The sequence below is a fragment of the Ochlerotatus camptorhynchus genome, unplaced genomic scaffold, assembly GCF_037179485.1.
Source record: "Ochlerotatus camptorhynchus isolate MF236.1 unplaced genomic scaffold, CSIRO-AGI_Acam_v1.1 ptg000141l, whole genome shotgun sequence".
Lineage (NCBI taxonomy): Eukaryota > Metazoa > Arthropoda > Insecta > Diptera > Culicidae > Ochlerotatus > Ochlerotatus camptorhynchus.
In genome coordinates this window covers 3705666-3729745 of record NW_027040631.1, presented here as the reverse complement: position 1 = coordinate 3729745, position 24080 = coordinate 3705666, and the positions used below count along the sequence as shown (strand labels likewise).

The window sequence follows — 24080 nt, the reverse complement described above, 5'->3', positions numbered from 1 at the left end:
CACATGACGGCTGTGATATTTACCAGCTCTGGTTACATCCAATGAATGCAGTGATATTTGCAGATATTAACGGAATAGCATAATGCTATGTAGATTTCGTATTGAATGTACAGTTGATGAGTCTACTACTGTTGTGTTTCTCTGTTGCAATCTGATGCTTCAATACGCATACATTTTAATGAACATCCTTGAAAATCTGTCAAATGTTCAATTAAATTGGTCCAATTTCAGCCAATATTTTGTTTGTTAATTTATTTGATAAGGCTCAATCGAATTAACTTTACAGAGCCGAGGATTCTTGTTCACTATACAATACATCGTAAAACTATAGCCAAAAGGTACAACACAATAAATACTTTATCTTTCGCTGTCCAATATGCATCCTTCGTTAGAACGGGATCCGCTTCTAGTGGCTTCATTGCATGGCAGTATCGCCAACGAGGGGCAGAGCGCTTCCATTGCAGCAATGCACTATGGGAAAAAATGGGTCCAAAATTACCCAAAATTCAATATCTCAACAGCACGTTGAATTTCGGCCATGAAAAACAACTTTTCCGAAAGGAAATCGTCCAGGGCGGTCAAAAAATTTTTTTTTCCGATTTTTTTCAAAAATTTATAACTTTTGAACTGTTTGGCCGATGATGGAACTCAAAATACCAAATGAAAGTTAATTAAGAGTATTTTCAGAAAAAAATATGATAATGTTAAAAAAAATTTTTTTGTATTAAAAACATTGATTGTATTTATTTTGTATGGTTTCACTTTAACCCCTTACTCCCCTATTAAGTGTACCCCATATTTCCCTTATATCTCATGAACTGTTGTTTAAAGACATAGTATTCTAAAACCATGCATAAAGTGCTTGTTTTACGAAAAATAGAGCTGTGAAAAAACATTTCCTCCAAAAAGTAGGGCAAAATGGGGTAAAATGGTCCAAAACACATACCTACAAGGCTCTCCGGTCTATGGGACCACGTGCAGTCGATTCCCCGGACGATTTCCCTTCGGAAAGGTCGTTTTTCATGGCCGGAATTCAGCGTGCTGTTGAGATATTGAATTTTGGGTTATTTTGAACCCATTTTTGCCCAAAGTGCAATGGACGCAAAACGTGATCATCACTCACACACTCATCACGATACGGTTGCTTTCCTAAGTCGACGACGCATCGACCGAAAGAACTGCTGATGAAGAACAATGAAGAGGACTACACAATGGTTGCTGCCAAGTAAACAGACGATCGCGTGACACACATCGAGAGTGGCGTGGTTTTGTCGACAGCCGAGTGAACACTGTTCAGCCAATATTTGACAGATGTTAATTGAACCATACCATCTTAGGTGTTTTTCTTAGCCACTGACATAATATTGAATTTAATACACCTCTGATTTGATAGTTTATAGACGTTTAAGTTGGACGCCGAAATGAAACGGCTTAGCTGGGAATCACACAGAAATGATAAATTTCATCGGATAAAATTAAGAATAGCTAAATTTAAAGCAATCTTTGAATCAATATAAATTTTTCCCGGGAAATTCTGGAATCCCGGGAAACGAAAGATTTCCCGAGAATGCAAGCACTAATCATTAGATTGATTTAAGAAAATTCTATTGGAAAACGGGTGATGGAAGTAGCCTGACTTGCTGCCGAGTTTTAGAGAATATCGGGCTATTTAATTTGTCGCTTCCGATCAAAAATCATTTCTTCAATCGAAAAGGTGTGCTAGTGTTAAACGTGAACGAGATATCTCTCGTTTAGTTTCAGGAATTCAAACAGCTTTCTACTCGTAAATAACTCAGCGAAACAATAGTCGCAAATCAAGAAAAACGATCGCCCCCGCTCGAAAGTAGGGCAACCACAATTTAGCGACAGAAACGGTGATTTATTCAAATATTTCCTCTAAATACCTACCATATTAGGAGCAATAAGGAATTTCAGTGTGTTTACAAGCCCGCAGGTTGCGTGTAAGATTTGCATAAATACATGTGATGCCGCGAAGAAGAAATCCCGAATCCAGTTCAGGGAATCAGCGGAGTGTGCGAGTCGGTATAAATTATTTATCAGACAGCCCCGATCAATAAAGTCGACCCCAAACGAGAGTCCCAGTGTACGGAAAATAAAACACCCTTCATTATCTAATTAGTTCGGCGAAAGGATATCCTTACGATCGCCCGGCTAGGCTACCTGCTAACCATCCTAGTGCCGCCTCATTGATCAGTCATTGACCTCCGGCCATTTGGAAACATAACAAAAATCAATTCGAAATCTTTTCCCCGCGGTCCCACCAACATTACAAATCCATAGTCCAGAAAGCGAAGACGCGCTCGACGGGAAATAGAACGGTTCAGCGCTCTTCTAATGCCCGGGTTCTCGAGATCTCGATTCTGAACCGTTCCATTAATGTAGCGGTAAAGGCACTATCGGCAGCCTCGGCCTCGGTTATTAGACTTGGCCTCGTCCGTCCGTCTAACTGTTCTTCGGGTGGTTCTCGCTGGCCTTGCCTAATGACTTCTTCAGCTTCTTCCTTCCCTTTTGTGAGCGAAGGTTCTCCATTACAATGAAATCAGCAGCTTCACCACCATTCACGCGTGGCAACTTTGAGGGGATCCCTATCACAGCACCAAATCGCCACCGCCTCCCAGATCGTTCCGACCCAAAATTAGGCCAGATCGAATCACCAAAATCATTGTTATGTTCTCTCTGTCTCGCCCATCGTGGTCCATCCATCACTGAGACTGGAACCGTCTTCTTCCTGGTGGCGATGTCGATGGTTGTCTTCCTGTCCATTCATCTCCGATGGCGAGCTTGTTAAGCGTGCCCACCACCGTCAAACCAGCTGAACTGCGCCCATTTGTGTGTCGTCCATTAATTGATGATATCGAAAATTAATTTACGGTGTCCAACGGAACCTCCGCGCCCCGATGGCAGGCAGATCATCACATTTCTCCGGTCGCTTCGTGCTCTCAGCCTGACCGACCAAGGGGAGAAAATTATTAGCATAAAAAGGTCGACGGAAGATTCATAAAAATCATTAAGTATTCTATTTTTAGCTTTCTTGGTTTTCTTTTTCTTCCTAGTTGCATAGTGGTGGGAAAGACCGGGGAAGGCATTAGAGAGCATGTGTGTGTGTGTGTAGAGGTGATTACGTGTGTAGGTCACGTAGCCATCAACATCGGGGCGGATTCAGAATCATCCAGACGTTGGTGAACAATTTTCTCCTAATCAGGGATTGAACTCAAAACTCCAAGATCGCGAGCTCGGTGGTTCAATTTCATTAGGAGGAATTCGATATGCAAATCGAGGCTGGCGGCGGTTGCGGGAGAATTTAGAGATGTGATTAATTTAAATGTTTTAAATCAACAACGGCGGCTATAGAGAGATTTAAAATAGGGAGTCTATTGATCGTAAAATCGACAGAGATCTATCGCTCTCCCTTAAAAGCGCATTATGTTTGGCGGCTTTGATGCTTTTGTCCATTTCTAATGTCAATCGAATCGTTTCCTGTTGTGGTGAAATTAATTTGAAGAGCCGGATCAGTTGGATTAAATACTAGACGGTTATGTTTATTGCTTCTAGTAAGATTGAAGTTTATCTTTAATGGACTTTTGATCACGAAATCCGTGTTGCGATTGTTCTTCATAAATATCAGTGCCGCATTTCGAATCGTTTAGAATGAGGCATAACACAATTATGTTTTAAAGTACATGGTATGTTAGATTTTAACATATCTAGATAGAGCTGAAATTAGAGAGAAGCCATTGTTTACAAAAGCTGTTACGCCCTAGCCAGCTCTATCTTGATATGGAAACTGACATCCGATTGATGACTTGACAGATGTCCAGAAAATTCTCTTTATTTATGGTGGACCGTTTTGTCGTGATGGTTGAGTAATGCTGAGCTTTTAGGGTGATAAACACAGATGAAGCTGGTGAGCTGTATGTTGTTTGGAATGAGGGTGAAGCGCTTGGAATAGATGACCCACAGCGACTCACGAAGAGCTACTGATTCCGAGCAATAGCGGTGCGGCTTCTTCCTCCTTCTATGGATGCTTATGTGGGCTGCAGCTCGCTGCTTCCAGGGAGCCTTTCGTTGTGTACTGGAGAACATCACCACTCACCACGCGATCATTGAATAAACACCGTTTGGTGAGACCGGATGGAATTCAATTTTGAAATCTGTGTTAGGGAAATCGCTTTTCGCTTTAATTATCATAGCAAAAGTTGCACATTCGTGCAATTTTCAATAGGGACATCTTGAAAAATGATAGAGTGTTAAATTTAACAGATGCCTAGAAATATTTCTGATCGATTGGTGATAAAATTATTGAAATTGGTCCAGGGGCAGCTGAGTTATTAACGTTCAAAATCATTCATAATTTTGTTACATGTTCCATTTTCGGTTTTCACAAAGTGTACCTCCATATAGAAATCATAGACGTAGTCCTACGTCAAAAATAAACTAGTCAACCAACTCCTATAGCTCATCAACCTTTAACTGTGAAAAGAAATCAGAACTACTTTCAAGTTCTCCTCAGAACTACTCTGAAATTCTCCTCAGAACTACTCTGAAATTCTCATCCGAACTACTTTGAAATTCTCAACTGCAGTGCTCCTCAGAACTAAACTGAAATTCTCTTCAGAATAACTCAGAAGTTCTCCTAAGAACTACTATTAAGTTCTCCTCAGAACTACTTTGAACTTCTCCTCAGAACTACTCTAAAATTCTCCTCAGAACTACTCTGAAATACTCCTCAGAACTTCATACTACTCTGAGAACTTTCAAGTTCTCCTCAGAACTACTCTGAAATTCTCCTCTGAACTACTCTGAAATTCTCCTCAGAACTACTTTGAAATTCTCCTCTGAACTAATCTGAATTTTTCCTCAGAATTACTTTAAACTTATCCACAGAAATACTCTGAAGTTCTCCTCAGAATTACTCTGAAGTTTTCCTCAGAACTTATTTGATGTTCTCTTCAGAACTACTCTGAAGTTCTCATCAGACTTTCTCTGAAACTGTCAACTGCAGTGCTCCTCAGAACTAAACTGAAATTCTCCTCAGAATAACTCAGAAGTTCTTCTAAGAACTACTATTAAGTTCTCCTCAGAACTACTTTGAACTTCTCCTTAGAACTACTCTAAAATTCTCCTCAGAACTACTCTGAAATACTCCTCAGAACTACTTTCAAGTTCTCCTCAGAACTACTCTGAAATTTTCCTCAGAACTACTCTGAAATTCTCCTCTGAACTAATCTGAATTTCTCATCAGAATTACTTTAAACTTATCCACAGAAATACTCTGAAGTTCTCCTCAGAATTACTCTGAAGTTTTCCTCAGAACTAATTCGATGTTCTCCTCAGAACTCCCATGAAGGTCTCCTCAAAACTACTCTGAAGTTTTCATCAGACTTACTCTGAAATTCTCAACTGAAGTGCTCCTCAGAACTAATCTGAATTTCTTCTCAGAATTACTTTAAACTTATCCACAGAAATACTCTGAAGTTCTCCTCAGAATTACTTTCAACTTCTCCTCAGAACTACTCGGAACTTCTCCTCAGAATTACTTTAAGCTTATCCACAGAAATACTCTGAAGTTCTCCTCAGAATTACTCTTAAGTTTTCCTCAGAATTAATTTGATGTTCTCCTCAGAACTCCTATGAAGTTCTCCTCAGAACTACTCTGAAGTTCTCATCAGAACTACTTTGAAACTCTCCTCTGAGCTAATCTGAATTTCTCCTCAGAATTACTTTAAACTTATCCACAGAAATACTCTGAAGTTCTCCTCAGAACTACTCTGAAGTTCTCATCAGACTTACTCTGAAACTCTCAACTGCAGTGCTCCTCAGAACTAAACTGAAACTCTCCTCAGAATAACTCAGAAGTTCTCCTAAGAACTACTATTAAGTTCTCCTCAGAACTACTTTGAACTTCTCCTCAGAACTACTCTGAAATACTCCTCAGAACTACTTTCAAGTTCTCCTCAGAACTACTCTGAAATTCTCCTCAGAACTACTTTGAAGTTCTTCTCAGAACTAGTTTGAAATTCTCCTCTGAACTAATCTGAATTTCTCCTCAGAATTACTTTAAACTTATCCACAGAAATACTCTGAAGTTCTCCTCAAAATTACTTTGAAGTTTTCCTCAGAACTTATTTGATGTTCTCCTCAGAGCTACTCTGAAGTTCTCATCAGACTTACTCTGAAACTGTCAACTGCAGTGCTCCTCAGAACTAAACTGAAATTTTCCTCAGAATAACTCAAAAGTTCTTCTAAGAACTACTATTAAGTTCTCCTCAGAACTACTTTGAACTTCTGCTCAGAACTACTCTAAAATTCTCCTCAGAACTACTCTGAAATACTCCTCAGAACTACTTTCAAGTTGTCCTCAGAACTTCTCTTAAATTCTCCTCTGAACTACTCTGAAATTCTCCTCTGAACTAATCTGAATTTCTCCTCAGAATTACTTTAAACTTATCCACAGAAATACTCTGAAGTTCTCCTCAGAATTACTCTGAAGTTTTCCTCAGAACTAATTTGATGTTCTCCTCAGAACTCCCATGAAGGTCTCCTTAGAACTACTCTGAAGTTCTCATCAGACTTACTCTGAAACTCTCAACTGAAGTGCTCCTCAGAACTAAACTGAAATTCTCCTCAGAATAACTCAGAAGTTCTCCTAAGAGCTACTATTAAGTTCTCGTCAGAACTACTTTGAACTTCTCCTCAGAACTACTCTAAAATTCTCCTCAGAACTACTCTGAAATTCTCATCAGAACTACTTTCAAGTTCTCCTCAGAACTACTTTGAAATTCTCCTCAGAACTACTCTGAAATTCTCATCAGAACTACTTTGAAATTCTCCTCTGAACTAATCTGAATTTCTCATCAGAATTACTTTAAACTTATCCACAGAAATACTCTGAAATTCTCCTCAGAATTACTCTGAAGTTTTCCTCAGAACTAATTTGATGTTCTCCTCAGAACTCCTATGAAGTTCTCCTCAGAGCTACTCTGAAGTTCTCATCAGACTTACTCTGAAACTCTCAACTGAAGTGCTCCTCAGAACTAAACTGAAATTCTCCTCAGAATAACTCAGAAGTTCTCCTAAGAGCTACTATTAAGTTCTCCTCAGAACTACTTTGAACTTCTCCTCAGAACTACTCTAAAATTTTCCTCAGAACTACTCTGAAATACTCCTCAGAACTACTTTCAAGTTCTCCTCAGAACTACTCTGAAATTCTCCTCTGAACTACTCTGAAGTTCTCCTCAGAATTACTTTAAACTTATCCGCAGAAATACTCTAAAGTTCTCTTAAGAACTAAGTTTTCGTCACAACTAATCTGAAGATCTTCAAAAAACTACTCTAGATCTTCGATGAAGTGTTCAACATTTTCCTGAATTGTGCGAAGTTGTCTGAATATTCTCTTAAATATCTATAAACTTTCCCGATAGTCGGAACTTTCCTTAAGATATCTTTACTCCCAGAAGTTCTTTGAACGAAACTTTCCTTAAGCTTCCGCAGTTTTCCATATATTCATAACTCTTCTCACGAAGCTCTCGATATTTCCTCACGGTTCATGGTACTTCTTCAAAGTGCTCCCAAATTTTTTGAAGTTAATGCAAGTTCAGAGACGATCACTGCACTTCGGAGAATTTCAAAGCCACTTGGATATGTTTACAAGGATTGAGATTGATTAATTATCCAGAATACCTTCTACTGATCAACTATTCAATCAGATAATCACCAGGAATAAAAAGTCCCAACCCCAAGAATGGCGAACACCTTTAAGTTCTTCGGATTTCCAGGTTTATGAAGTTCCGATAACCCCGCAATTGTTCCTTTTGCTTAGAGGTTTGCAATTATTCTTCGACCAGAAACTTGCTGAAAACGAATCTTACTCAGAGAGTGAGAGACTTTTACTTATTTGTAGGGAGACATTTCTAGAAGAGTAGGTTACTCATGCGCTGAGTAACCTACGCTTTTAGGAATTTCTCCATACGAAATGAGTAAAAGCGACTCACAATTGAGTAAAAGCGACTCTCTCTATGAGTTAGTTTCATTTTCAGTGTTCGGAATTCTCTCACTAGGTGGCGCTAGTGCTCTAATGAATTTCGTGTAAATGCTGGGTCGACATTTAGAGATCCTTGCTAGATACAAAGTTGATGGATTCTGTAATGTTGTTCTCGGAAGGCTAAAGCCTTTTGAAATAAGGAATGTTTAGTTCGGGATTCTGCCACTAGGTGGCACTAGTGTTCTATTGAATTTAGTGTAAATGCTCGGTCGCTATTAGATACAAAGTTGCTGTTTTCTGCAATGTTGTTCAGGAGTCTAGGGTCTTTTGAATTGCGGATAATTTAGTTCGAAATTCTCTTGCTAGGTGACACTAGTGTTCTTATAAATTTCGTGTGAATGCAGGGTCGATAACTCAAAATCCTTGCTAGATTCAGCAGGATGTCATGGCCTATTGAATTGTTAACAGTTCAGTTTGGAAATCTCTCGCTAGATCGCACTAGCAGGGTGGCAACTCGATTCATAGAGTTTGAATTCATGAATTCCCGAGTTTTTCCCGGTTTTACCCGGTTGCCCAACGTACACTTCCGGTTTATTTATAAAATAGAATACCTGCATGGTTGATTTCAGTACTAGATGTCACTAGTATAGAACAGATAACAACCCTTTATTTGATATGCAGAAAACCTAAACTGGCTGCGTCGTTTATGCACAACCCCTAAATTATAATCAATCAATCAATCCAAGGACATTCTGAGGAGAGCTCCAAGAGACTACCGATAATAATTCCAGAAGAATCGACTTCTGAGGATAGCTCTAAACATTTTTTGAATAAGTTTAAGCTATTGCTGTAGGTACCCAGCAAACAGTTTTAACTGCAGAGTAGCTTGAACAGGCAAACATTTTCTTATGCAGTAAAATGTTAGGTTTATTAAGCTTTTAACCAGTTGTTTGTTGGGTAGTTACAAAGGAGTTTTTTGGAAGGGAATCTTAAGTAACTTCTAGGAGGATTTCAAAGGATATTAAAAGAATTCAAAAGAAATTTTGGGGACACTTCTGACGGCAATTCTCAGTGAAACTACGAGGATTCTGAAAACGAATTTCTATGGAATCGTAGTCTCAGAAAAGTTCCAATATATTTTGAAGGAATTTTGAAGGTAATTGCAATGAAATTTCGAGAAGAACCATAAGGATGTTTTGCTAAGAATTGCAAGGGCATTTCTGACAACTGAAACGAAATTCTGAAGTGAATTGTAAGAAAATTTTTAGATGATTAGTTTGGGAATGCTAAGGTGATCTCTAAGGGAATTTTCATTACAATTCTGATGAATATTTCTAGGGAATTTTAAACTTGATTATTAAGAGAAGTTTAAGCGAATTCTCGCGAGGCTACGAAGATAGTTCGTAAACGATAAAAGTGTCGACATATTTATGGCAAAAATTAAAACAATTGTTGATTCTATAATAACCTCGATGGTTCCTCCAATATCGAGTTATGAAGAGTTGACTATAACAATATTCCCAAGCCAATGATGCCACTTACCCCCAGTGTACCTTACTTTAAAGAATCATCTTAAAGGGCGTCCCACAACAAATAGCATCACGGAAAAAACGCTGTAGAAAATTACCTATTGGGTATTTTCTCTTGAAAATTTGAGTAGAAGTAGTTTAGAGTGTTTTGTTTACACTGTATTTTTATCGCTGTCAGTTTTTCGAAAATTGGAAAAAATGGCGTCAGCGGAAAAGCAACGACGCGAATTGATTTTGCGCAAGCACCTGAAAAATCCTCAACTCTCTCATCGGGACATCGGAAAACAACTCGGAATCGTGCAGTCAACGGCGAGTCGTGTGATTAAACGTTACTACGAAACACTGAGCATCGAACGGAAGGAGAAATGCGGTCAGAATGGATGTTCTTTTAGTGATCAGGATCACAAGCATGTCGTGAAAGCGTTTAAGCGGAAGCCCAATGCTTCGGTCTGGGATGTGGCCAAAAAGTTGAATCTGTCCAAGTCTTTCGTTCAGAGAGCCAAGGACCGGGAGGGACTGCATACGTACAAAGTGCAGAAGGCTCCAAATCGTGACGAACGGCAAAATACGGTGGGAAAGTCACGGGCCCGGAAACTGTACACCCAGATGCTGACGAAGCCTCATTGTCTTATCATGGATGATGAGATTTACGTCAAGGCGGACTGTTCTTCACCGCCCAGCACAAGTTTGATGTTCCGGAGGAAGTAAGGAAGCAGAAACTTTCAAAGTTTGCCAAGAAATACATGATTTGGCAAGCGATCTGCTCATGTGGCAAACGGAGTGCACCGTTCGTGACTACACTGGGCTATTATGAAGCAGGCACTACGGAAGCATCCCAAGGAGGTCAAAGCTGAGGAAGACATGAAGAAAAAGTGGGTTTCCGTACAGCAGAAGCTGCAGCCAGATGTTGTACAGAACCTAATGAGTGGAGTTAATTATGGTATTGAAGTTGAATGAAATAAATATGCCAAAAGCTTACTTATGGGTTATATTTTATTGTCTGAAAGTTTGAAAAGGATCGGTCAACTAGGTAATTTTCTACAGCGTTTTTTTCCGTGACTCAATTTAATGTTGGACACCCTTTAGTTTACCTCGAAACGAGTTAGTATTTTATCTCCAATAAAAATGACATTCCTCACGCAATCCCATCTGAATTTCTAGCGAAATAATAAAAGAGTCTCACAATTTCAACGAAACACCACATTCGCGTCAAACCGGAACCGCCCCACCTGATCGCAACACCCCTCCCAGTTGTGATGATTTAAGGATTCCAAACTTCTACGAATCACATTCCATGCAAAACCAGTTTCCTCAATGTCTAAGAAATGCCAACACCGAAATCAAAACAAAAAGCCGCCATAAACTGGTACGTGCCATGGTTGGTCACCCCTCCGACAGCGGCCACCTTGGCTCGAAAAAATTGGGCCAATTTAAAATTTACCACCAATTTGCTCAGCCATTTCCGTTAATCTCCTTAATGAAGCTGGTCGAAATTGTTTCCGACAAAAGAGTTCAGACCAGAGCGCAGTTTCCTTCTCTCCGGTTTCGGGCGCTCGAGAACGAAATCAAAGAGTGTGCTCTGAAACCCGGCGAGAAATCCGCCTAATCGAAGCAACCCTCGATTAGGGTGGATTCTTTTCTTTTCTTTTCTTTTTTCGATCATCCATCCATTGCCTACTTAGATTCAAACGGGTGATCAGTGGCTTGCGGTTTTGTCTGGCATTATGCGGCCTCATGAAATGTGAAAGAGCTCCGCAGTTCCTCCGCGAGCGAGACACAATTTGCGAAAAACTGGAACACGCTACCTAATATACCAGCCCTTCCTCTCCGATCCGATGGCCACCGTACGGAGACGCGCATTACCGGCCGCTAGGTACTTGACTTTCCTGCGTGTGTCCAATGTGCGCCGCAGTGGTCAGTGGCGCTGCGCCAGTTCGGGTAGGTAGGGTAATTTGCCGATTGTTGCACACCTCACGATTGTCGCACACCTCAACGATCATCTATTACAATACATCCATCAACAATGTTAAATATACAAAGAAATATTAGTGTTCAATAATTGGATCGTATTTGGACGCTTGATCCTTGATTAGTGAGTATGGGGATAACGCCTAAAGGTATGCAACGTTTCACATACATTCACATAAAATAGAACAGACTGTCTGAAGGATTCTCGTACTGAAGAATTGCATTATATGATACATTTAGACAGATTTTATGAGTATGCGATTAGATACAAAGTGTGCAATAGTAAAATTCCAAAACAAAAATGAGACACACTCAAAAGATTTATTATACAGAAAGTTTTTAACGAATATAAACCTCTAGAAATGCTTCGAAAAATGCGTTCAAAGATTGCAATCGCAAAAAGCGCCTGCTTGGACTGTGCAACAAATTGGCAACTGACCCTACAGGAGGAAACTGAGCGTCAGGTTTTCCCATATCATAACAAACACACTCGAACGACACGATTATTGCCCGATTTGAGCGAAAGCCATCCGTTGCATTCCCAATGAATGACGACGATGCGCTGCTGCCGTTTTGAGCTCTGCACTAGATTTGTCACCGCGCGCATAATATCGCGCATCGGATCGCATCGAAAAGAATCGGGAAAGAAAGGTATTGTCTGAGGGTAGGGAAAATCGCACAGCTTGGACTGGACTGGGCAGCTCCTCTCCAATAGTCGTGAGTGCATCTTGATCAGGAATTCCAGCCGCGCGTTGCAATTTTGTCGCAGTAAAATGTACGGTTATGTTTGAGCAGCGCGTTCAGCACAAAAGGGGTACCGGGGGGGCTGGGAGGCAGATCAGCAAGCTCCAGTTAATGTGAGTTTGAGGGGAGGGACGAGGCCAGCAAAGTCACACGGGATGACGTGGTTGCTTTGGTTGGTCACTTTGGACTTTGGTTTTATTTTTATATGTTCTACATGAGTTGGAATAATAACTAGCCTACTCGGTTGCGGTGTGTCATCCTCTCGGAAGGAGTCGCGTGTTTTGCATATTCTTGTTTCTATTTCTGACTGATTACGTTTCTGCGGGAGCTTGTTGTATGCTCTGAATTACGTGATACCGTTTAGCAGTTTCACAGTAAACCAATTAAGTGATTCCCATAAAGACTATTCCCAGAGATGGCACTGGTGGGCATTTGTTGAAATTCAGTATGGGAGAAGAGAGCAAATCAATTATTTCTAATAATTACAAGCAGTAATCAAGAATTCATGTGGCCAAGTGTATAGAGATAGTAAATATCTACCTTATACTATAAAATCCGTTGTCTCTCACACGAGATCAATCTCTCCATATATTTTGATGACACACGATTTGTGATTTCCCTATCACAGACTTCAGAATAGAGTACCTGTCCCTGAAAACTTGGTTGGTACCCTTATTTAAGCACTTAGATTAATAAAATCTATACAAATTAGCTATGTCTAAGAGCTTCATACACTTTTAGAGTCCAAGATCTTGACTAAGGGGCCTCCCTTAGCTCAGTCGGTAAAGGCGCAGCTACAAAGCAAGACCATGCTGGAGGTGGCTGGGTTCAATTCCCGGTCCGGTCTAGGAATTTTTCGGGTTGGAAAATTTCTCGACTTCCCTGGGCATAGAAGTATGATTGGACTTGCCACACAATTATACCAATGCAAAAATGGTACAGGCATCGAAAGCTCTCAATTAATAACTGTGGAAGTGCATCTAGAACACTAAGTTGAGAGCACGCAATAAGCTAATATGCGATATGCAATAAGCTTGAAATGCGAAGAAGAAGAAGAATCTTGACCATTTTGCATCCATCCATTCCATCGAAAATCAAAAAAAATCCAAGTTTTATTTTATTTTTTCACTTTGTTACCTCAAAAGTTGTTTGAAATTTACTAGGTTTAGAACCTTGAAAACTGTTCATGTTACAGAATCTAGAATCTTATCAATGTCTAGGATATTCATATTTTTCCACATCCAAAATTAATATCTTACAGACATTTTAAGCCCCTAACATTTGAACAGCTTTCTAAGTCAAGGATCTAGAAATTGAAGGTAGTTCTGAGGAATTTTAGATTTCATGTGAAGCCTGAGATAATTTTGAGTAGAATTTTAAGCAAACTTTGAATTGAAATTCAAAGCAAATTGTAATGAAAACTCATAGGAATTTATGAGGAGCAGAACTCCTGTGAACTTCAGAGGAAAATTCCAAGGGCATTCTAAGTTTGTAGGAGAAAACGAATCCGGATCATAGTTTTTGAAGAATACTTAGGGGATGAGGGGTGTGCTAAAAGGACGATTAACATTAAATCTGAGAATAATGAATATTGATCAGCCATATTGTTGTTAAAGCCATTTCAGTATTTTAGAGACTATTCGCACTATTTCATGGTCAGTGAATTAAGCGATTTAAAAAGTAATTAAGTTTTATTGATGAAATTTCTTCATTCTAGGATATAGTAAATAATTCACTGGAATGTTTACATTCAGTATTTACATCCAGCAAATACCTTTAGCAAACATGGATCTTTTCGAATTTGTTGACATTTAAACTAAATATAGCCAAGTGATTTTACAAACATTAGTAAGACATTTTTAAATAATTTTACACTTCAGCGTATCCCTTTAAAACTATCTGAAATATGTTCAAAATCAATCGATATACTTCCAGCTCATTTCCCATGAAAATTGATTTGCTTGAACGTACACAGATAAAAATTCTGAATTTTAATTGTGATGTAAACATTCATTCACGTAGACTTGTATTTCATTTAACGCAACCGAATTCCTACTTCCTGAATTTTGGAAAAATGACCCAGCGATGTGGTTTGCGCAAGCTGAGGCGCAGTTTGCGCTTGCTGGAGTGGTTAGAGATGATACCAAGTACTACCACATCATTAGCAAGATTGATCAAAACGTCATTTGTCATGTTTCCGATTTGATTCAAAATCCTCCAGCGGAAGAAAAGTACAACAAGGTAAAAGCTCGTTTGATTTTCCGTTTTGAGCTTTCGTCGCAAGTAAAATTGGAACAACTCCTCAACGCTTGTGAACTCGGAGCTGGGTTGAACATCAACGACGACGTGATGAAAATGTTGTTTCTGCAGAGGATGCCGGAAAGGATTCGACCAATTTTGTCAATAAGCGATGGAACTCTCTCGAAACTGGCAGAAATGGCAGATAAGATGATTGAAACGACTGGGACTGGCCCGACGCTGGCTCAAGCAGGAGTCGGTCTTCATCTAGGGTTCGACGTGAACGAAGTTATGATCAGGAGGAACCGAATACAGTATGTTGGTACCATCGAAAATATGGCAGGAACGCTCGCCAGTGCCGTTCACCATGCGTATTCAGTGAGCCAAAAAACTAGTGGGAGGTCCGTCTGACACGGCGAAGGTGGACGCTCCTTCTCAAAGTCGCCGTTTGCTCGTCTTCGATCGCTCTAGTAAGTGCCGATTCTTAATTGATACCGGCTCTGATGTTTCAATTATACCAGCCGCACGCCCGGATCGAATGAAGGGACCGACTTCGTTTGTTCTTCATGCAGCCAACGGTACAACAATCAAAACATACGAGACTCGCTTCGTCAACACTGACTTGGGTCTTCGTCGTCGGTTTTGCTGGAATTTCCTTGTGGCTGATGTCAGTGTTGCAATCATCGGTGCTGACTTCTTAGCATATTTCGGAATCATCGTGGATTTGAAGAATCGGCGTTTAATAGATGGTAAAACACTCTTAAAGTCTACCGGTGGGATGGCAATAGCGGCCATTCACAGCATTACAACCGTCGACTATGATCATCCCTATCGAGATCTTCTCCTGGAATATCGGGAAATTACACTTCCGTCGACTATGCGTTCAGCGGTAAAAGAAAGGCAAGTGAAGCATCATATACTGACAAAAGGACCCTCTGTTGCAACAGAAGCGCGAAGATTGGCTTCGGATAAGTTAGAAGCAGCTAGAAAAGAGTTTCAGGTAATGTCCGAACTTGGATTATGTCGTCCATCTAGCAGCTGCTGGGCCAGTCCATTGCACTGCGTCCGCAAGAAAAACGGACAATGGCGCTTTGTTGGAGATTACCGGGCACTCAACAAAGTGACAGTGCCCGATAGATATCCTGTTTCCCATATTCATGATTTATTAAACGCATTTCAGGGTAAAACCATATTTTCGACAATCGATCTGGAACGTGCCTACCACCAAATCCCTGTGGCAGAAGAAGATATCTCCAAGACCGCCGTAATAACTCCGTTTGGGCTATTTGAGTTCGTCACGATGCAGAACGGTTTATGTAACGCCAGCCAAACATTTCAACGCTACATGCATCAAATATTCGGCGATTTGAACTTCGTTGTCATATTCATCGATGACATATGTATTGCTTCGACTAATCCTGAAGAACATAGAGAACACGTTGAAATAGTGTTCCAACGCCTACGTGAGAACGGATTGGTTATCAATCTTTCGAAGTGTAAATTCGCTCTGCAACAGGTGGAATTTCTTGGTTTCAACGTAAATAAGGACGGAATACTCCCTCTGCCAAACCGTGTGAAGGCTATCCGTGAATATGAACTTCCAGTTACTGTGAAGCAGTTACGCAGATTTCTTGCCTTGGTAAAGAATTATAAACGGTTCATTCGGCAAGCTACTGATCAGCAAGCAGAGCTGCGTAAGTTAATACCTGGAAACAAGAAAAACGATAATCGGAAATTACAGTGGACCGAGGGAGCGAAACAAGCTTTCGAGAATTGCAAAGCTTCTCTATCGGATGCAACTTTACTCCACTATCCGGATTCGTCAAAGCCCTTGGGATTGATGATCGACGCTTCGAGCACAGCAGCTGGAGCAGTGCTGCAACAGTTAGTGCACGGTACGTGGAGACCACTAGGATTCTACTCTGAAAAGTTTTCTGCAGCTCAACAAAAGTACTCCACATTCGGTCGAGAGCTCACAGCCATGAAAATGGCTGTAAGGTATTTCCGTCACATCGTGGAAGGCCGCAAGTTCACCATCTATACGGATCACAATCCGTTAACGAACGCTTTAACATCAAACTCAACTTCGCGTCTTCCCCATGAAGAACGATATCTCCAGTATATATCGCAGTTTACCAACGACATACGGCATATTTCTGGAAAGAATAACTACGTAGCGGATGCTCTTTCTCGAGTAGAAACTATAACGATGCCGTCAAACATCGACTACAATGAAATGGCTGCCAATCAATGTGATGATGCTGAAATACCACGGTTGCTGCGATCTGCGTCGTTGAAGCTAGAAAAGAAGGTACTTCGAGATGGTGTGATGTTATACTGCGATACTTCTGTTGAAGGTACGATTCGACCCTATGTCCCACCGCAGCAACGTAATCGTGTAATGCGAGTAATGCATGAGCTGTCACATCCAGGTGTCCGAGCAACGCGGAAGTTGATAGTTGATCGATTCGTTTGGACTTCGATGAATAAAGACGTGGCAGACTTCGTTAAGCATTGTTTGGCGTGCCAGCAATCAAAAATACAACGCCATGTAACTGCTCCTTTGAGTACATTCCAGTTGCCCAAAAGTAGATTCAAGCATATCCATATGAACATTGTTGGTCCGCTTACTAAATGTAATGGGTATCGGTACTTACTAACAATGATTGACAGATACAGTCGTTGGCCAGAAGCAGTTCCTATTTCCGATATCACTGCTGAAACTGTTGCACGCACCTTCAATTATGCATGAATATCGAGATTCGGGGTTCCTGAGCAAGTTACAACAGACCAAGGCAGACAATTTGAATGTGAATTGTTCAGAGAGCTGAACAGATTACTTGGTTCGGAACACTTGCACACTACTGCATACCACCCCCAGGCAAATGGATTAGTAGAACGTTTCCACAGGACACTCAAATCTGCTTTGATGTGTACCGGTTCGAAGCTCTGGGTTGAAAGACTTCCAATGGTGTTGCTTGGAATTCGAACTTCGTTGAAAGAAGACTTCAACTGTTCTGTTGCTGAGCTCGTCTACGGTCAACAATTACGAATCCCTGGTGAGTTTTTCGACGAACCAACGAAGAACCTAGATCGTAGCGAGTATTGTCGAGAACTGCATAAGATTTTTGACGACCTTAAACCAGTTCATGTGTCGCACCATGCCAAGCCTAAAGTGTTTGTGTATAAGGAGTTGGATGATTGCCAGTACGTGTTCGTGCGAGTTGATATGGTTAAAAAGCCGTTGCAAAGACCTTACGAAGGACCATACAAAATCATCAAACGTGAAAAAAAATTTGTCGATGTTATGATCAACGGTAAACAACAACGTATCTCTATTGATCGCATCAAGCCTGCGTTTGTCACAAAGCAATCGGATGCTACAAATGATAACAAAACTGTAGTCACATCATCAGGCCATAGGATTAGATTTCTGATGTAACTGGAGGGGGCTACTGTGGTGGTGCCGCAGCATGGATTCATCCCTGCATTCACCAACACAATCATACGACCATGTTGCAGTGAGTCAGTCTTTGTACGCGGTTAATATTAGTAATTAATTATCGCGTTTTATTCGTCACGTCCGTCGAAATCCCACAAACTTAAAGCGATATTTTAGTACGATAATGCCGGGAGAACTGGTTAAAGAACCCTACCTTACCTTACCAATCAGGTTAAGACCTTGTTGTCCTGTGCTGTCAGAAGAAGTCGTCTCTACTCTACTCGATCCATGGCCACAGTTCGCCAGCCTCGTAGTCTGCGAAGGGTCCGCAGGTCACCTTCTACTCGGTCGATCCACCTTGCCCGCTGCGCGCCTCTTCTTCTTGGTTCTGTTGGGTCGCTTTCTAGAACCATTTCCACTGGGTCGTCGTCCGACATTCTTACGACGTGCCCAGCCCACCGTAGTTGCCCATTTTTTTGCAATGTGGACGATGGATGGTTCTCCCAGCAGCTGGTGCAATTCGTGGTTCATTCGCCTCCTCCACGTTCCGTCATCCATCTGCACTCCACCGTAGATGGTACACAATACCTGTCGTTCGAAAACACCAAGAGCATAGTCCAGGTCTCGTGGCCGTAGAAGACCACCGGTCTAATCAGCGTCTTGTAGACAGTCAACTTCGTGCGGCGGCGAATTTTATTCGACCGGAGCGTCCTCCGGAGTCCAAAATAGGCACGATTCCCTGCCATAATGCGTCTTTCAATTTCTCTGCTGGTATCATTTTCGGCGGTCACCAGTGACCCCAAATACACAAACTCATCGACCACCTCGATTTCGTTAAAGAACCCTACAATCCTTGAAAAAAAACCAACTCTACATTTGATCAGGAAAATCAATATTTGGAGAAAGGGAGCCTGAACACGTCTAGAAGACCCCCAAGGTCCGCCCATCTTCCAACCAGTAGCTACGCCGATGGTTGACCGTTGCAATAAAGGTCCCTATATCTAGGTTACCTGCCAGCAAACGACGAGGGGCTGTCAACCGACTAATTGCAATGGAGATACGTACATACCCACACAAAGCTTCCGTAGGGACCCGCCTTGCACGTCGTTTGCTTGGGTGATATAATTCTCTACATCACGTTCACGCCGAAGAACATCTAGAAAAAGAGCGAGGCCATCCATAAAACCTTAGCGCGGATGACTCGAAAAACAATTTGCGCAGATATTCAGATAATTTCAAGGCGCACCACGTTCTTCACATAACAAACGAAAAAGAAAAAATCAGAGTCAAACACAGTTTTGCTACGACGTAGCAAGACTAACTGCCTGCCTGCGCCTGCGCTTCGCTTCTGTCAGGGAGCATTAGGGCAGTAAAACCCACGAAGAAATAAAGAATTTACCCATTTTGATTTTAACATAACTCATTTAGCCTGGAATCGTGTAGAATTTTAATGCGCTCACGGTTCGAACCCCGCTGCTCGGTAAAAACAAAAGCAAAAAAATCAAGAAGCAGTAAAAAGGCCATTTCTCCTGAATGATACAGTTTTCTTCAGCCACAGTGCTGGCTGCGCCGGGGCCCACCAGGGAGGGGGGGGAAGGCGACGACAACACATCAGATCAGGGCAGGCGTTGAAATCGTTGCAAATTTCTTTCTGCCCGCACACTACTTAGTATTTACGGCGTCGCTTGTTACACATTAAATGAATTGAAATTATGTTAATCGGGCTGAAAATGAACTGAGACTTAAGTCGCAGCGCACAAGGGAAAAGTACCTACGTGAGTCCAGAGAGTGTGGAAAGCGAGCAAAAAAAAAAAATAATGCAAGAACGCGATAATCCCGTTACATAGCAACGGCAACGACGACGACGACGACACCGATGACTGCTGCGACGGTGGCCCATGGAGAGCATCAGCAGCGCGTTGATGGACTGCGCCGTGGTCTTGATCTCCAAGCCACAGACAAAAAGGCCTTTTAATCGCACTCTTCAACACAAACTGTGCGGCGGCAGTGGCGGTCGCAGGTGGCGATTGTATCCGGGAGATTCGGAGCACCCGCGGAACGGTAGATCTTGGTGGTGGCATTCTTCGCCAATTGCTGTGACTACGACCAGTCAACGCAGAACAACAACAACAACAACAGCAGGAAGACAAATTGCTAGCCAAACAATCGGCTGCAAAAAATCGCCGAGAATAATGAGCTTCAGCTACCTAGTAGAGTAACCAACCGTTTTGGTTCTAAACACTACATGGTCGGATCAAGAATGATTAGTACGCACAGTGCCTCCTGTTTGTATACAAAAATAATCGGAGCAATTTGGAGGAACATGAGAAGGTGTGTTAGTCATCTACCCCGTACAGCCAGTTGATGGGTTCCAACGGCGAGGATGATGATGATGATGATGATGATGCGCGTATGGAGGGCTATTTGCATTCAATTTGAGCAACTATGGCAAAAAAAAACAGGCAACCGATATTGGAATCAGTGAGAAAATTAAACACCATCAATCGTGGTCATTATCGCACGAGCCGCGAGTGATTTAGCTGAAGCTCTTGATTGCAGTCCTCCAACGCAGTCAGGTACGGAGTGATGCAATTTGAATAGGAAAATATTTGCCATTTGGCGCAAAGTGCAGGATCGGTTCGTTTTGTATTTTTTTTGCAGTAACAAATCTTCGAGGTCCACCACACACCATTAAGTAGTTTAAACTATCATACACGCTTTTCGCGAATTGCTTGGTGGTCATGCGAAACACTTACGTCACTTGCGACGCTATGCTTTGCTGCTAGCGGGACTTTGGCTCATCTCATCTAGTTAGCTGTTGCACCGCCATCCTTTTTTTTCGGGCTCAATGAGCAATGTTTATTCGTCGTCGCCTACACTCTGCCGGTGCGGTTTGGGGACCAGAGCAACGACTTTCTGGTGTCTCATCTTCAGGTTAGAGTACTTGAAATAATGTTCTGAGCGTTTACCCGGTGCATGGCAAATCGGTCGCGCGGTTTCCGCGATGGTGCTGTGATGAGAGATTCCAAGGTCGTCTATGAAAGCTGCAACGGTTTTGCCCGTGTGACTCTCAGTGACGGTTGCTTTTATGAATGCAAGAGATGCTTGGATAACTGCTCGTTGAAGTGTTCCTAGTTAGGTCATCTCTTCGATTTCTTTTTTTTTTGTCTCTAGACGTTTGTTTTGGGCATCATCTTTTGAATCGCATCGAAAGAATATAATCTTTTATCCAAAACTGTACATTTGTATCCATCCAATTATGATCCAGAAGAAAACAGAAACGGGAACAATCTGAAGTTAACAACCAATAAATTATGGATTTTGTCCCATCTCACATTCTTCTAGCTCAGGTTCCAATGTCCGTGCCCAATCAGAGTATTATCTAAATTAGAAAGTCCACCGATAGACAACCTTTCCTACGGTCGATTCCAGAAAGAACGAATTTAATTTAGTCATCCGTAAATTTGCGCATTGTGTCGCAAAAAGGTGATACACATTTTATGATCCCACCCTGCAAAAACCAATAAACAATCCACAATGGGGTGAAATTGCTTCATTAGAAAGGCTACACACAAAAAAAAACAAATCAACAGCAGAATCTACATGACCTCTAGCCACTAGGACCACAGCAGGACGTCCATCCCCTCATTAAAATGCTCCAGCACTGTTTCGATTCAAACCCGCGTGTGAAACCTGTGACGACCACTACCGTTATCACCCAATCCCGGTGCCAATTCCGCGCGGAGTGCTATCGCTATATAGTTTAGCAATCAATTAGCCAAGCCCGACGCAACCCAGCAGAGTCCGACATTATTGGGATAAATATTCATAATGCTAATCGATTCCGAACCCCGAACCGTTCGGATTAAACACAGCCTCATTTCGTATTCATTTCCAAACACCGATAGCGTATGGTCCAGAGAGCGAGAGGCAGAGATACCGAACAAGATTAAATCAAAATTCCTCCACTCACCTGTAACCGTTGGGTGTACTTTTCCTGCATCTTCTGCTTCCGCTCCAGTTCGTCCTTCCGACGAAGCAACTTTCGGATCTCCAGATTGCTCTTCCCGGCCACTTCCTGTTCACCAACGGCACTACTACTATCACTGGTATCGCTGACAACTGCGGCGGCGTTGTTATTGTTATTATTATTGACATTTGTACTATTACTATTGCTAGTACTGTTGGTGCTATTATTGTTGTTGTTGTTGTTTTTGTTACTACTGTTTGCAGCGTTCCCACTTCCACGTCTCTTCCCACTTGTGGTGGATTTGCTGTTGCTACTGGAGGTGTTGTTGTTGTTATTGTTATTCTTCTTACTATCTTCGTTTTGATTTTTGTCTTGATGTTTCTTCTTTTGCTGCTGGTGATCGGCTTTCGTTTTCTCCTGATCTTTGCTACTGGTCTGCTGTTGCTGGGGTTGAGTTTCGCTCTCGTCTTCGCTGAAACTTTCCAAAAGGATCTCCGAGTCACTCGACTAAATGAAAGAAATAAGAAAGAGTCATCATTTGGTTGGAAAATAATTCAGGTACCAACGGGTACGGGCAAATATAAATACACATCTGCATATATGCAAGGGGACGTGGATGTGGCAAATGCGCAAAATTATGTACGACATAAATAACTAATCTCAATTTCAAGCGAATATTGCGCCCGCATGGATCGAGCTCTTAGTTCTGCTGTGTGTGTGTGTTTTTTTTTCAGTAGTGTAGTCAGGGGGTGGCATCATTGTAGAATCGATGGATTGTTAGGTAATCTGATGCTGGGTTTTAATTATTCCCCACACAGGCCATACTGAAAACGGTTCCCTAGCAAAGTCGGATTTCAAAAGTTGGTCAAAATGATATGATATTTTTGAAATCATGTTGATAACATAGGGGAAATGGCTCTAATGTTGGCCTATGGATCGGCTATTTATCAATTTTATCTAGATGCACGCGTCATTGGGACGGTACTAATGGATATTTTTGGTCGCTATTGAAAATTTAGTCGATTGCTGAAATTAAGTATAGGCCCAAATTAGGGGCATTTAGACCGACATTTCATCCATTTTCCTTATCTAATTTAAAGCGAAAGATTCAATAGAAAGTTTATGGCCAAACCCACGGTAGTTCTGAGGAATTTTAGATTTCATGTGAAGCCTGATAGTTTCGAGTAGAACTTCAAGAAACCCTGATTTTTTTTAAATAATTGCTTTATTTGTACAGGCTCAATCGAATAAACTTTACAGAGCCGAGTTATCAAAAACCCTGAATTGAATTAAAACTAAATTTTAATGAAAACTCATAGGAATTTCTGAGGTGCACAACTCCTGTGAACTTCAGAGGAAAATTTGAAGGGCATTTTGAACATAATTTCATAAAATTTGTGAGAGAAAACGAATCCGGAGCATAAGCCTTTGGATATTTTTTTTTAATATACTAAAAGGAGGATTACAATTAAATCTGAGAATAAATCCAGGAAATTTTCAAATGAATTCGGAAAATAAATTCAGGAGAATTTGCCAAACAAATTATGAGAAGAAATCTAAAGAATTTGTGAGGCGAAGTTTCAGCGAATCCTTAGGAGACTTTAAATATGAGTAGAATTCCAAGGGAAAGAGTGAGATTCAAAAGGAAATCTGAAATGAATTCAATTAATATCCGGAGAATCTTTCTTATTGTGGAGAATTTCAAGGTAATTCCGAGGAAAACTAAAAGAAAATTTAATTCGGAGGATAGTTTCATCGAAATATTAAGGAATATTTCAATTGAAATCTCCGTTGAATATGGAATGGACTATTCTGAGGTCTTCAGAACTGCTTGAAAGTTACCAAATTTTCCTAAAATTAATGAAGCTGCTTTGAAGTTCTTTTGTTATTTTTTTGAAACTAGCCTTATGCTCACAATAATTCTCATCAAATTCTTAAACTTTCCTGATCTTTATAGGACTTCCTTAAGTTTCCCCAATTTTTCTAACGATCATGGATCTCCTCTAAAGGTTGAACAATTCGCTGAAATTCTCTAAACTTCTTTAAAATTTATGTGCCTTCTCTAATGTTAACAGAACTGCTCTGAGGTTGTCTGTTCTTTTCTGAAATTCTTAAAACTTCTCTAAAGTTTTGCAGTTCTCATGAAGCTTGTTGTACTGCACCGAATTCAATTGAACCGTCCAAAAA

General features: G+C 41.1%; 1 protein-coding gene across 3 annotated transcripts in view; it reads right to left on the bottom strand.

Annotated features, from left to right (window-relative positions):
- Smg6 overlaps window positions 1-24080 on the bottom strand; it is a 279441-nt gene that overhangs the window by 39975 nt on the left and 215386 nt on the right. For all 3 annotated transcript variants that reach the window (XM_065221316.1, XM_065221318.1, XM_065221317.1), the window contains one exon: window positions 21897-22400. In XM_065221316.1, coding sequence (XP_065077388.1) covers window positions 21897-22400 — 504 coding nt within the window. The remainder of the gene's footprint in view (window positions 1-21896; window positions 22401-24080) is intronic.